This window comes from Monodon monoceros, unplaced genomic scaffold, assembly GCF_005190385.1.
Source record: "Monodon monoceros isolate NGI ecotype Baffin Bay Population unplaced genomic scaffold, NGI_Narwhal_1 Super_Scaffold_15, whole genome shotgun sequence".
Classification (NCBI taxonomy): Eukaryota; Metazoa; Chordata; class Mammalia; order Artiodactyla; family Monodontidae; genus Monodon; species Monodon monoceros.
Window position 1 is genome coordinate 66748908 of NW_021703771.1, and position 15083 is coordinate 66763990.

At 38.0% G+C, this 15083-nt stretch overlaps 1 protein-coding gene across 5 annotated transcripts in view; it reads left to right on the top strand.

Moving 5' to 3' along the window:
- The window catches only part of ADGRG6 (adhesion G protein-coupled receptor G6), a 136456-nt gene that overhangs the window by 57695 nt on the left and 63678 nt on the right, over positions 1-15083 (top strand). For all 5 annotated transcript variants that reach the window (XM_029223787.1, XM_029223785.1, XM_029223783.1 and 2 more), the window contains exons 3-4: positions 5964-6305; positions 8548-9171. In XM_029223787.1, the coding sequence (XP_029079620.1) occupies positions 5964-6305; positions 8548-9171 (966 nt within the window). The remainder of the gene's footprint in view (positions 1-5963; positions 6306-8547; positions 9172-15083) is intronic.

Sequence of the window (15083 nt, forward strand, 5' to 3'; positions counted from 1 at the left end):
AGAATCAGGGAGTGTTCAGAGGCATCAAATGTTACAGAGCATGAGTAAGATCAAATTGGAAACCTCTTTAGTATAAATAATCTGCATGATTTTGAGAATTCTTTCAACAGTGCTCAGAAGTCTATGCATTAGAGAGCAAGAAGGTCCATGGCTAGATTAATACAGAGTTAGGGGTTTACAGTGCAGGAAAGGAGGGGATAAGAGACTTGAATGTATTAACCAGAAGGTAGATTAAGTGATAGGCCAGGCAGCCGTAGACTGTTTCAAATGGTGCATTGCCTTTAGATGATTATTATTATTATTTTTTTAAAACCTGGAGAAAAGCTCAGCCATTACTTAAGAGAGAATAGTTTCCCATGAGAATGTGTGTGGGTGTGTGTGCAAATGCATGCACGTGTGCTTGTGTGTTTAATCCTCTTGCAAGGGATATATATCTACATAATAAGCTGACTCTAGAAGGATTTACAACAGTTCACTTGTTTGGATCTCCCCAAAGTATTAGCTTTTGCAGTTACATATGGAATGTTCTCATGCCAAGGTGATTATGGAAAGACAGGATTCAAAGTTTAAGCATTAACAATATTACAGAAGACAGAAATGTGTTTGAGGGTGTGGTGCATATGGATCTCTTTGGAGCTTCAAAAAATTGTCAAGCTTAATGGTGCCTCACCAAGAAACCTTCACTTCAACTTTTTGTTAGTTTTCTAGCAAGGCCAGACTTAATTGAACTCATTCGAGTAGAGTGGTACACTTTTGAACTCAGGCCTAAGTCATTGCGGTACCTTCGTATTCACGGTGCTTCCAAAGCACATTTTGAGGTTGAAGCATCACAGAGGGAAATCAGACAATTTTCTGGTTAACCCTGGGGAAGCCAGTGCTTTAGGAGGAGTTTGAGAGCAAACAGATACCCTTCCTTGGCTGCTGAGAGTTCTAGCAGGAGAATGGAATGGACAACGTAACCTTGGTGAAAGAGTGACTTTCCCCTGGACGGCAATGCTGTCTTTGAGTGCAGAGCTTGAAGAGGAGTGGTGAGGGAGTGCGGGGATGCTTGCCAAGTCTGTCACATTAACAGAAACGCAGATGTCACAGCCAGATTGCCTTCAGATTCCTTGCCATCCTGAAAAAATATGCATAGGGGCCTGAAATCACTTAAATTTAAATACTTACTCTGATGAAGTCATTCAGTTCTGTGTATTATCAGTCATTTAACACATGCCAGCATCTAAAGTATTATTTATATTTTACGTTGCAATGATGCTATATCTGGCAGCATTTCTCTTGATCTGGAGAAATGGTGTGTGGCTGTGGGCTGATCCTGGAGCTCTCAGTTGCTGCCCTTAGGCTTAATCTTCAGAAACCACCAGGGCTACTAAATATTTTAAACCTTTTTGAGCAACTCATTGATTAGAATTTAATAGATTCACATAGGTAATTCAAACAGTGACTTTGAATAGATGCAAACTGAACAGGCAACTGAAAGGAAATTTTCTGGAGATATTTTTTTCACCGGCCAGATTTTACAGCAAATTTATTAGTGTCAGTTTTACACACATTCAAATAAAAAAAAAAAGATTTAAGTGCATTCATTTCTTCACCACTTAACACAGTATAGGAAAATCAGTTATTTTGTCTACAGATGTGGGTTGAAAGCCGCTAAAACTGATCTCTTTCTATTTATCTCTTAGGATCTGATACTCCTGTCTTAGATTTTAAAGCACATAGTATTTGATTCATAGAGAAGTACTTACAGCAAAGGTGGAGTAAGAATCCAAATCTCAGATTTAAAAAAAATGAGATAATGGTTCCATTAAATCTAAATCTAAGTGTTCTTTATAAATTGAGATAGCCTTTGGCATAACTGGGAGGTTTTCCATTTCAGATTTGCATTTCTTTGAAGAATAAAGTTTTGTGAAGATATGCAGAAGTAAATTATTACTCAACATTGCAAGCATAGGCAAGAACCAAGGGTGGAATTTGGTTTGTTTGTTTAGATTACCGGAAAACTGCTTTTATAAATTATGAGTGTGAATACGTTATTATATCTGTCTTTGAGAACAACTTGAGCCAGATGTTTTGAGTTGGCTCGCTTTTAGAAAATGTTAACCCTGGTTTTACCAAGCCCTCATTCAGTGGCTACTTCAGTAGCCATCTTTTTAAGTAGCCCTGCCTTTAAGAGAGAACAAATTAATTTCTTCATGAACTGGCTCACTGTGTAGGAATCAATTAGCAGTGACATTTGATTGCTCCAAGTGGACAAATCCAAAGCACTACATTTTAGACGCTCTAACATTCTTTACTAAAATATTTCAAAATTAGTTTCTTAAAATATATCAATTTTAGCGTGATTACACTAAGTTTAAACATATGTTTACACTTAATTTCATATGTTTAACTTTGAAATTGCCCATTAAAAAGCATTGTCTCTTAAAACAAGACTTGGGCTCATCACTTTGCTGTGTCTTTTGTTTAATCTTGGCAACTTTTTTCGTCCTCTAGAAAATCACTAGACTTATATTCAGAAGAGCTGGTTTGAACCTTGGTCCTGCTATCAATTAGATATGTAACTTTGGACAAGTTATATAATCTATAATAGTCTTATTTGTGTCATCTGAAGAGGGAGGAGGTACTAATTCCCAGGGTTGTTATGATGCCAAGTGAGATAATCTATGTGAAAGCCCTTTACTGTGATCTATAAATATAATGAACACCATGATACTGTGCCTAGTTTAATTGACATTTCATCCAATTAAGATAATCGCTATTTGGTAGCATTATCTCTAAATGCGGTCTAGCTACTGCAGATGAGAATCACATAGAAGAATGCTTTAAGTGCTTTTTAAGTGATTATTATGGGTGTCTTCTCTTTCTCTTTTCTATCACAATGAGTGCCTAAGGGAAAAAGCGATTCCATTAAGGTGGGGTGCTACTTTTTCTCTCTTAAACTATTGATTCACAGATTTTGTTATAGTAAAGATTAATAATAGCCAACATGTAAATAGTGCTAACTCTGTGGCCAGTACAGTTTCCAGGACCTTCCAGTATTAATCTATCTAGTCCTCCCTATAACCATGGGTGGTGGGCACTTTTATTACCACCAGTATAAAGTGGTGAAGCTGAGGTACAGAGAAATTAATTTATTCAAGATTACATGGTCAGTGTGATCAGTCAGATTGACTTGTTTGTATACCTTTCATTAGCTCTAGGGAAGAATTTGGCAAAAATAATGTATCATGATAAAGACAACAATGAACGTTAGTTGGGTCTTGGATGTAGGGGATAGCATCTCATTTTGGAAAAATGATGCTGCTTGCATGCATGTTGGAATGACACAGAGACTGTATCTTATTTTCCTTTCTTTTTTTCTTTTATAATCTCCAGTGCCTTTCACTGGATACATTACTGTTAATCTACTAGGATTAGTTCTCTCTCCTGAGCCCAAGGTATAGTAATAGAAAGCTAAATGTGCCAGAGAGGCAGGCCCTGCTCATCTCAGTCTCTTGCTCTGAGTGAAACCATTGGAAAAAAGAGCCCCGAAACCCCATCCAAAGAGATATCCCAGACCTTATGCGCTCAGCCATTTTTTGGACTTAGACTTTGGTTGACTTAGTTTCGTATACTGTACTTAGTCATTCTTTAAGTTAGGTGTGTTTTCTTTCATTTAAGTGACTCATTTATTTGTTCATAAATTTAACAAATTTTATCAAAGGTCTCCCATGTGGCAGGGGTGCTGTGAGTTCCTGAGGGGTAAGATGGTGACTATGACAGTACATACCCTCTGCTTGTTCAGCCTAGAGAATAGTGGGAGAATCTGACAATAAACAAAATAATCTCACACATGGAATTAACCCAGCTGCTCTGAATCATGCTACAAGGAGAGGAGCATGGTGCTCCAGGGATGGATAAGAGAAGGCATTTGGGGCTTCCCTGGTGGCACAGTGGTTGAGAGTCCGCCTGCCGATGCAGGGGACACGGGTTCGTGCCCCGCTCCGGGAAGATCCCACATGCCGTGGAGCGGCTGGGCCCGTGAGCCATGGCCGCTGAGCCTGAGCGTCCGGAGCCTGTGCTCCGCTACGGGAGAGGCCACAGCAGTGAGAGGCCCGCGTACCGCAAAAAAAAAAAAAAAAAAGAGAGAAGGCATTTGGCTAACACTTGATGATCATAGATTGTTTTCTCTGTCTATCCTCAGCCCTGTAAAAGATGTTGGAGACTTAGGGAGAAAGAGCCAGAGGGAGGGCAAGTTAGAAAGAATGGTTGGGGAGCAGAATTGGCAAAGCAAACCCCTGCATAACACAAGGTGGCCACAGGGAAAGGAAAAAAGAAAAACCTAACTCTAGCAGCATAACACATCTAAATCCTTGAATATATCACTGCATCATAGAAGAATAAGTAATACCTGTACTAACTACCATTTTCAAGAAAAGTCATTGCATATTCATTCTACTCAACTCAGTAAAAGAGGGAAGAACACAGTAAGTTGAGAGTGAGTTCCATTAACATGGTAGAAGTCTTTTACTTTTAGAAAGTGTATGTGTCAGTTTTATGACAGTTTATTTATCCAGAATGTTGGATAAATGACATTGCTGCCTACATTTATACAAATGTTTAAAAACAACATGAATATTAATTTCAAAAGCATCACTAAATAGAAAGACAGTAGACCTTGGTTTCTGGATCCAGCTGGTGACCAGGCCCTGGATAAGTACTACTTGAGAAATAATTGATTGCTTTACTTTTCTTCGTACCTCTTATTATCATCTGTCATTACATTATTGTTTGTTTATCTTTGGGTCCAAAACTGAAGTGTAAGAATCATTCAGACGGAGACTTTGTCTTTCCTGCTCATTGGTATATACTATTTAGAATAGTGCCTGGCGTGTAGCAGGCACTCAATAAATATTCACTGAATGAATGAATAAATAAGATAATCGCACAGGTATATAATTACCAACTAAAATAAACAAGCGGGAGAAGTGAAAGTATTTTTCAAAACTATAAGTACTGGGCTTCCCTGGTGGCGCAGGTGGTTAAGAATCCGCCTGCCAGTGCAGGGGACACGGGTTCGAGCCCTGGTCCAGGAAGATCCCACATGCCACGGAGCAACTAAGCCCGTGAGCCACAACTACTGAGCCTGCGCTCTAGAGCCCTCGAGCCACAACTACTGAGCCTGCGAGCCACAACTACTGAAGCCTGTGTGCCTGGACCCCGTGCTCCACAACAAGAGAAGCCACCGCACTGAGAAGCCCGCGCACCACAGTGAAGAGTAGCCCCTGCTTGCTGCAACTAGAGAAAGCCCGCATGCAGCAATGAAGACCCAACGCAGCCAAAAATAAAATAAATTCAAAACAAAACAAAACTATAAGTGCTTCACACATACAAGGTGATGCTGTTTATTTGAATTTTAGAAAAAACTACAATCTGCCAGAAGATAACTTGTTGAATTTTTTGTACTGGTAGCTAGCTTTCTCTTTAAACATTTATTTCCTGTTTCTCTTCCATGGTTTGTAATATTGTTCTACATTTATGGTTCTATAAGATCCCCTCCACCCCAGCTCAGTTAGTCTGTAGAGTAGAGATTCTTCTTCTGAGTCAGTGTACCTATGTGAAATCCAGTGTTCCCTCCTGAGGCCTCATGTATTCCCTGAAATTGTATGCCAAGGGCAGTGGCCCCTGTACACTTTACTGGAGGGAGTTCCCCTGACTTTTATCAGATTCTCAGCATTTATGAGCCCCCAGTTTAAAAAATCAGTGCTCTAAAATTTTGTATTTTTCTTTTACTTTTTGTTGCTCTCTTGGTTTCTCTTTTTCTTCTTGAGATGGTTTCATTTTCCTTTTAATGTTGATGGTTATATTTTGGTATTTTAAAATGTTTACTGTTTGATTGTCCCCATTGTGTGGTACTCTTGGGTAATTACACGCCTCTGATCCCAGCCCTTCTCTCTGTCTTTCTTTTGTTTGCCCAGCAGCGTGGGGATGTGCCAACTGCAGGGTTGTCCTCTCCAACCCTTCTGGGACCTTTACTTCTCCGTGCTACCCTAACGACTACCCCAACAGCCAGGCTTGCATGTGGACCCTCCGAGCCCCCGCGGGCTATATCATTCAGATAACGTTTAATGACTTCGACATTGAAGAAGCTCCCAATTGCATTTATGACTCATTATCCCTTGATAATGGAGAGAGCCAGACTAAATTTTGTGGAGCAACTGCCAAAGGCCTATCATTTAACTCAAGTGCGAATGAAATGCATGTGTCCTTTTCAAGTGACTTTAGCATCCAGAAGAAAGGTTTCAATGCCAGCTACATCAGAGGTATGTAAACCAAAGGCAGCGCCAACCTTCTGGTTTCATTTAGCCTGTTCTACAATAAACACGAGGACCAGAAGACGGTTATGCTCTTTTATGTGAATGTGAATGATTAGGATTAGAATTTAAGGGCAAGAATCTGTTAGTGTTCTCTGAACGTTCTCATTAGTGATATAGTTACCAGATCCAAAATCTGGTTACAGTAGAGCTGAATTCTTTTATATTGTTTAGATACAGAACATTTAAAGGCTGCTTGAAAGACCCTGTAGATATCCCACAGCTAATAATTGACTCTGTAATTCTAATATCTCTCCGTCAAACATTTAAAACATTCTTATTTAGAAATCCTTTTATTTTAGGCTTTTAAGATGTTGCCCTTTTCAGGAACTAGGGGGACAAATGTGGGAAATAAACATATAAATTTAAATGTAAAAAGAGCTATGTATGACTGAAGCTAATAAACAGCAGAGCCTGAGGAAAGCCCCTTGAAAATGGCTAATTGAAGGAAAGAAATATATTTTTATCAGACGTATTTCCCGGGTTCCGGCATATCAGAACATTTAAATAATCTCATTCTCTCCAAGCCAGTCTTTCCTTAAGGAAAACTCAAGCTTTGAGACTGTGAGATTTAGTTATACTTTTTTTTTCCTTCTGAGCTGCTTAAGTAGGTGTTATGTATCAAAAAAAGAAACAAAAGAGAAAGGCACCATTCTGACCATTATTATTACAAATTGTGTTTTTGGTTTCAGCTTTATTTACTGTTTGCGACTGACATTAGATATATATGTGGTTAATTGAAACACACATGCTTTAATTTTTCAAATAATGTTTTAATGTTATAAAATACTGTAGGGAATTTGAAAATTAAAAAAGAAAAGCAAATTAGAATTACCTGTACATCTACCACCCAGCCATAACCACTAATAAAATGTTGATGGACATATTTCCTTCCAGCCTTCTTATTTTAACAATGCATGTAGAATACTGGTTACATATTGTATAAGTATCCCTTTGGGTAAGTAGACCTAGAAACTGCTTTATATATAAGAAGTAGACTAAAAAATAATCATTCTATTAGATTCCATCATGAATTTTTGACTAGAATATTATATTAAAATGATGTTATTACTATAGAGCTATTCTTGGTATGTATTAAAATATATTCAAACTAGTATTCATATGAAGCCAGTATTGAACAGTATTTTTGGGGAGAGCTACTTCTCTCTCAAATCAGTACATAATGCTTCACAATATCTATAATATTAGCACAGAGCTAAATTTATTGTGTTACTTAATAATTTTAGATATGTCACAGAAGGACTAGGCTAAAGCATTTTTATTTTGAATTTGTCATGCACAGAATTATAGTGATCTATATTAGTAATCAGTAATAGCTGTATATCGACTACGACACAGATACTTTTCCAGCGCTTTGAGGGGATTAAGTTATTCAGTTCTTATGGCCCACCTGTATAATAGATGCCCTTCCCTTTGTTTTATGGACAAGGGAGCTAAAGTAGAGTGGCATGCCCAAGGTCACAGGGCACTGTGTGGGAGAGCTGGGCAGGGAGCTCCACTGTCTGCCCTTTAACCACTGCTCTTTACTGTCTCTCAGAAACTAGCTCACATGCCCAGATGCAAAAGAAATATAGCTTAAAATGCCATTTTTGTTTGTTTTTTTACCCGACTCCCTCTCCTCAGTGGAATTGTCTTTGCCTTTGACCCTAAAATAGCCTGGTGATGGGGAAGACAAGTAGGATATGGGGTGTCTGAAGGGAAAGGGTAGCACAGGAATGTTTGGGGAGGGTGAAAGTTAATGAAAAATGGAACTATTAGCTATTATGTTTAGAAATTATTTGAAAAGAAACATAGTTTTGAAAATCATAATGTATAAAGAGAACTTTCTTGAAACCAGTAGGTTCTCTAATTTTCCCCCCCACCCAAATCAGGGATTTAAAAGAAGAAAAAGTCTGTCACCTTGGCAGCTATAACTGGAAGGTTTAGGTATGAGAGCCAAGGTTTAGGTGATTAGAGTTAAAAATGGGTGGGGTTTCTTATTGTTATTGGTATAAGGTACTGGGTTGGTGAAAGAGAGTGGTGGACAGAGAAAGAGAAGAGTGTGGGACAAAGGGTGGGTAAAAGCCAATTAGTAGAGAGTGTGGAGGGGTTGGCTGTATCAGACATTTTGCATCTCATTAGTCCATGTCTGATGTTAACAGGCTTTATCTGTTACTGTGTTTTGTCCTAGTTGCCGTGTCCTTAAGGAATCAAAAGGTCATTTTACCCCAGATGCTAGATACTTACCAGGTATCTCTTGCAAAAAGTGTCTCTATTCCAGAGCTCAGAGCTTTCACACTCTGCTTTGAAGCAACCAAAATTGGCAAGGAAGACAACGAATGGACAGCTTTCTCCTACTCAGATGCATCCTTCACACAATTGCTCAGTTTCGGAAAGACCAAGAATGGCTACTTTCTATCTATTTCTGGCTCAAAATGCTTACTAAACAGTGTGTTACCTGTAAAAGATAAGGAAGATATTTTCACAGAAAGCTTTGAGCAGCTCTGCATCGTTTGGAATAATTCTTTGGGATACGTTGGTGTACATTTCAAAAGAAACTATGGGGCAGTTTCATGTGATTCTACCATTAGTAAAGTTATTCCTGGAAATGGGAAATTGTTGCTGGGCTCCAATCAAAATGAAATTGCCTCTCTAAAAGGGGACATTTATAACTTTCGACTTTGGAATTTTGCCATGAATTCCAAAATCCTCTTCAACCTCAGCTGCAATGTGAAAGGGAATGTGGTGGACTGGCAAAATGACTTTTGGAATATCCCAACCCTAGCTCTGAAAGCTGAAAGCAACCTCAGCTGTGGTAAGTCTCTGGCATAGTCACTCTTTAATTTTTTTCCATTGTTCTATGAATATGTTTGTCAACAAGAAATTATATAGACACACATATATGTGTGTGCTTACCAGCCATACATATTCAATCAAAGCTTTAGTCCTACCATTTTTAACTTTTTCCTGTATCATAAAATATCACATGGTTTATACCTAATATAAACAATTGTGTATAATTATTGCGTCTCATATAGAAATGTTAACCCCAGGACTAAAACAAAAGAAATTAATAAGTTACTGTCTGTAATCATGAAGATGATACAGTGAAAAGCTGACCTTTGTCATCCTAGAATGAAATTTCCAGAGCATTACTTAAACAACCACCACCTAAAAGAAGGGCATTTACAGGACTTCCCTGGTGGCGCAGTGGTTGAGAGTCCGCCTGTCGATGCAGGGGACGAGGGCTCGTGCCCCGGTCGGGGAAGATCCCACATGCCGCGGAGCGGCTGGGCCCGTGAGCCATGGCCGCTGAGCTTGCGCGTCCGGAGCCTGTGCTCCGCAACGGGAGAGACCACAACAGTGAGCCCGCGTGAGAGGCCCGCGTACCGCAAAAAAAAAAAAAGAAAAAAAAGAATGGTATTTACTTAGCCAATATTAAAGATTGTTCATTCTATGGAAAATCTTGATAATCAGGAATTATCAATTTTCTTTAACTTTTTTCTCCATTTATTTGAAAATGAGCAATTGTTGTTTGTTAAAAATACTCTTGTCTTTTTGGTTGCTCTTTGGGAGACTTTAAATGTGATATTATTCTGAGTAGCTAACTGCAAAATATTTAGGAAATAATTCTAAGTTACAAAAATTATATGAAAATAAACTTCTAGCAGTTATTCTCTGTGCACATAAGTCAATTAAGTCCTTATTTTACTGTAGGACTGAGTCAAATATAAAAAGTATAAATTTCATTATCAATTTTCAATATCATGACTAAATCTAAGGTGTTGATAATATACATTTTTCTAGTCACAGAGATAACTGTCAAGAAAGGAGGGATAGAAGGGGCCTAATATTCAAAAGTCATTTGTATGTGACTTTGGAGGGAATTCTATCAGAGCTTCATTCCCAATACTTTCAACAAAGTAGGACCCACTGTGAAGACCTGAGGCCACCTGCCCTGTTTCCCTGACCTGCGTTTGCCCTTCCAGCCTGGGGGGCTCCTGTCACCTACCCCTCTGTGGGCCACCCATCTCTCCGTGTGGTCCCTAGTGCTCCTGAAGATGGTGGGAGGCAGTTATGTGATGTCTTTTGAGAGGTATTTCCTTGTGGGCTGTTGGAAAGAGGGTAAACCACAACCCTGTTCCAGGAGACCCTGGAACTTTTAAGAGTTAGTGGTGTTCCTAGCATCCTCTCATTCTGAGATTAGCTACAGAGAACGACCCTCAGGGACTCCCAAGAGGTCTTTCATTCAGCAAGGGAACTGAGAAAATCACGTGTGTGTGTTTGGTGTGGCATGGTGAACAGCGAGGAGAGGGCAGTGGTGTACTTCCTACGTTCAGGGTGATTATCTTTAGTCTAGGGACCTGTTTTCATCATATCCTTGGCCATTATTAAAAACTCATAATATAGACTATTTAATATTTGCCTTCCTGTGGGTCAATATTTGAGTACTATGACAGCCAAAAGAAAAAAAAGAAAAAAGGATTTGGCTAGTCATGTTAATAGTTGCAAAATACTTAAATTATACTTAAATTGAATGTGTATTATGTACTAGGTACTGTTTTAAGTGCTTTATGCATGGTAACTTATTTCCTACAACACAGGTCCCATGATGTGAGTTTTGTTATTAACCCCATTTTGCAGATGAGTAATTGAGGCACAAAGAGATTAAATAACTTATCCAAGGCCATTTAATTAATAAGTGGCCAAGCCAGGAATTGAAGTCAGAAAGTTCAGTTTTAGAACTGTGTTCTCTTAGACTGTCTTTCAGAATAGGCAGGACTAGAAGATGAGATGTAGTGCTAGAATAGGCGAGTCACTTCTTGCCAAGATGAGGAATACAAAGGTCCGAGAGCTGTCTCTTCGGGCCAGAAAGCACTGCTGGCCAAAACACTAGCTTTCCCAGGTATTAGCATGGTATTTGTATTAAACAAAATAAGGTTTCTTTCCTGCAGTGCTTCTTTGATACCTTAATATAATAAAATGTGAGGACTGTAGTATACAAGAATTCCTAAACTTATTTTAAGATATCCTCTAGACCCGGGGTTGGCAAACTAGGATGTTTTTGTAAATAAAGTTTTATTGGAACACAGGCATGCGCATGAGGTTTTATATTGCCTGTGGCTGCCTCTATGTTAACAACTGCAGAGCTGACTGTGAGAGATGACATGGCCCACCATCCTAAAACATTTACTGTCTGGCCCTTTAAGAGAAAATCTGCCAACCCCTGAAACTAGACCGATAAAATCAAAGGGTCTAGTCTTCTGAAGCATACACTTTGGACAATACTGGAAAAGACCTGCTAGATCTTCTGGGCCAGAGATAATAGACCAGTCCCTCAGGGGCTAATTTAGCCCTTAGACATAGGTGGTGGTGGCAGCACTGCTTTGTTTTCATTTATTAACATTTGTTCCACGCAATGCTTTTAAATAATGATTTATTTCCAACATTAAAAAATTTGATTTCACATAAAAATGAATGTTTGGATTCTCTGATAAACAAAAAATGAACACTAGTCTAGTGTTTCTGCCTGAGCAACGCAGCTTAAGCTAAGTGGTGACCACCCCCTTTGAAGGGGCTTTCCAGGTCCCCTCGGCCCTTAGCACCCTCCATACTCTCCCCACGCCAGCCCCCGGTAGATTGACTTTGGCCTGGGTAGGCACTCATGTTTGAGAATCCCAATTTAGGCCACGCCCTTCACTTTATAAAGGGCAGGAAACTGAAGCTTAGAAAACATAAGTGGCCGAGGCAGTTGGTGGGCTAAAATTCTCGTCTCCTGTCCCCGTGCCCAGGGGTTATACTTGGGAGTCCTCATATTTTCTTTAACACGGTTTTTAAAGCTCCTTCCCAAGCCTTACGTTTACTGGAAAGCATCAGATATGTGCTCGTGGAGCTCAGCCATTGGTAAGTTTTCAAAATGACTTCAATCAAAGGAGTAGCACAAGTTTACAGAGTCAGTGTCTGAGTTCCTTTAACTTTTATAGTCATCTCCTTGATATTCCACAATGACGCTAAACACCCCCATTCCGTACAGTCAGATATCCTGGACTGTGTATCAGGACTAATAACGGGAGAGGGAGTTTCCTGCTGCTTAATCATAAGCTTTGGGAGTTGAAGAACCCAAGTCACTTATTAACTGACAGGAAATACCTGTATCAGAGATTATATCTAAGCTTGTTAGCTAAGCGAAACTTGAATAAGTGAAAAAAAGTATGCTGTATTAACATTTTAACCTTTCCTTTTTTCCAGAACGCTGTGGCGTGCTGTTTTTGGTAATGGTAATTTCCCAAAACTAATGATCAGTACAGTAGCCAATGGGAAAACAGAGTTTCATGCCTAACATTCCATGGGCTTGACAATGTCTGTTAAATATGAGCTTTCATTCCAGGGTCAACTTGTGATAGAAAATGAATAGATTTTCCAAAGGTCTATTGCTAAGTAAATTTTAATATGAAAATAGGATGGTAGAACAGAACTGACTGCATTCAACATTAAAGCATCCTGTCGTTTGTTTCAAATATTAAATATCCTAACCTTAATAAAATCAATATTTTATTAATAAATGTTTTAGTAATTTCATAACTGGACTTTTGTTTTCCTATGCTGTTCTAAGTATAGTTAGGGAATATACGTAATTAGGAAATTTCCAGCACTTTTTTTTTTTTTAATCATGGTTAATCTTGTCAGTCCTTTTCAGAAAGAAATGCTTTATTTAGCAGCAATTCCTTTTCATTTTATATCGTCATTCTTTTTCTTAGGACAATTTTATTAAACAATAATGAGTTTTATAACCTCCGTGGATAGGCAGTTTCCCTAACGGACTCTTTAATCATAAGTGCAAGTATTTGCCTGCGTTATGATTCGAGTTTAGATACTGGCTAATGTCCATCAATTTTCACAAAGTACAGATAGTGCCTTCTATACCAGTTATATTTATTTTACTGATGACTGCTCTTTCCTGAGTGCTACTGTGTAACTCAATGAAGAGTCTAAGTTCAAAGAAATTACATTTATTTAACAAGCATTTATTAATCACTTCCATTTATTAACCACCGTGGATGTAGAGATAAGACACAGTTCACAAGTACCCAAACTTGATGTTAATTCTTTTCTAGAAAATTTTGGATTTGGACCGACTGTTGTTTTCCTTTCTGAAATTTTATACTTAATTACCAAGGCTTCATCAACTCCTGGATTCCTACCCTTTCATTTTCAATTATTGCAGTTTTGTCCCTCACAGCCATAAAACTCTGATTCACTATTGGCTCCTTCCTTTCATTCCTAACAAATTACTGAGTGTAGCATTTTTAGATGACTGAATTTTTTTTAAATAATAAAGATGAAATCACTCATCTTTACAAAGGATGTTATTCTTTGAAGATGCCCAAACTCTTTATGAGCATAAATGGCATCCAAAAATAATTTTATTTTAAATATATTTATGAAAAAAACCAAATTCAATTTAGTAACAGCTGCAAAGAAGGAGTTGAAAGGGATTATTATTTGTCTTATTAGTGCAACTCACATGAGAGTTTAGCTCTGTCAGCTGTTATTTGGATTGTCATTAAGTTGGGTGTGAGATGGGTTATTGGCTACTCAGTCTTTTTTCACTACCACTTGTGTAAATATTGACTCCTTTCAGTAACAAGATTTTGGAAGAACAAAAGTAGAGAAGAAAGATTAACAGCTTTACAGCTTTTCGTCTACTGCCCTTTCTTAGAGATTACTTTTTTTTTAAGGAAATTTGACTTTAAATTTTGCAGTTAACATTAAGTGGATACCTTTAAACCTTAAATTTTGCAGATAATATTAAGTGAATACCTTTAAACTGTAAATACCTTTAAATATTTGGTATCCACAAATATCAGTGAATATACATAGGTCACATTCTGAAAAAAGTTCCTTAATGATAAATATATTAATAGCCAAGACAAAGACTTGTCTCTTTTTCCTTAACAATCTTCTGGTTTGTAAATCTGTCCACCTAGAAAAATTGATTGGGAGAATGACTTTTCTATGTAGATATGCTGAAAATGGAACTGGGTACAAATAAAAAGTTTGTGCACATTTTTAACATTTTATGTATATGTAATTTGGTATATTTGTAATGTAAGATTTCATTTATCAATATTCTGGACCTTTCTAATTAAATTTGTCCCTTGTATTCAAACCATTTTCACTGAAACATGCTTCAAATTTAATTTCTGTTGCTATACTGAATCATCATAAAATAGTGTTCATAAAGTATTTATAAAGCAATGTCAATTTGCTAAACTAAAAGTACCCAAGAAGGAACAACTGATAGTTTAATACTGAGAAGTAAATGTTACAATTTTCCATAACAAGCATGTCACATGATGAAATTTAGACTTGCTACCATACAACGAAACTGATGAAATGTTAAAGAAAATTGTTAAATATCTCACTCTAAATCCTAACAATCCTAACTCTCCTGATTTTCTCTCCTTATTTCCACCTCTCAGCTCTTTGATATCTGCAGTGGAAATGTAGTTAGCCTGAAAACTTGCTTTCCCACAATGCTGTCCCCTTATCTCCCTTTGTCTTCCAGAGATATTGTATCAGCGCTGGAAGTGGCCTTAGGAGCCTTTGTCTGCCAACATTGTGTGAAATTTGAGAAGCACAAAAACTCAGTCCATGGGTCTCCTCTCTTGCATGTTATAGTGGCTGAGATTTCCTCAGTCATTCTGAGTTTTAAAAGCTTTTTAG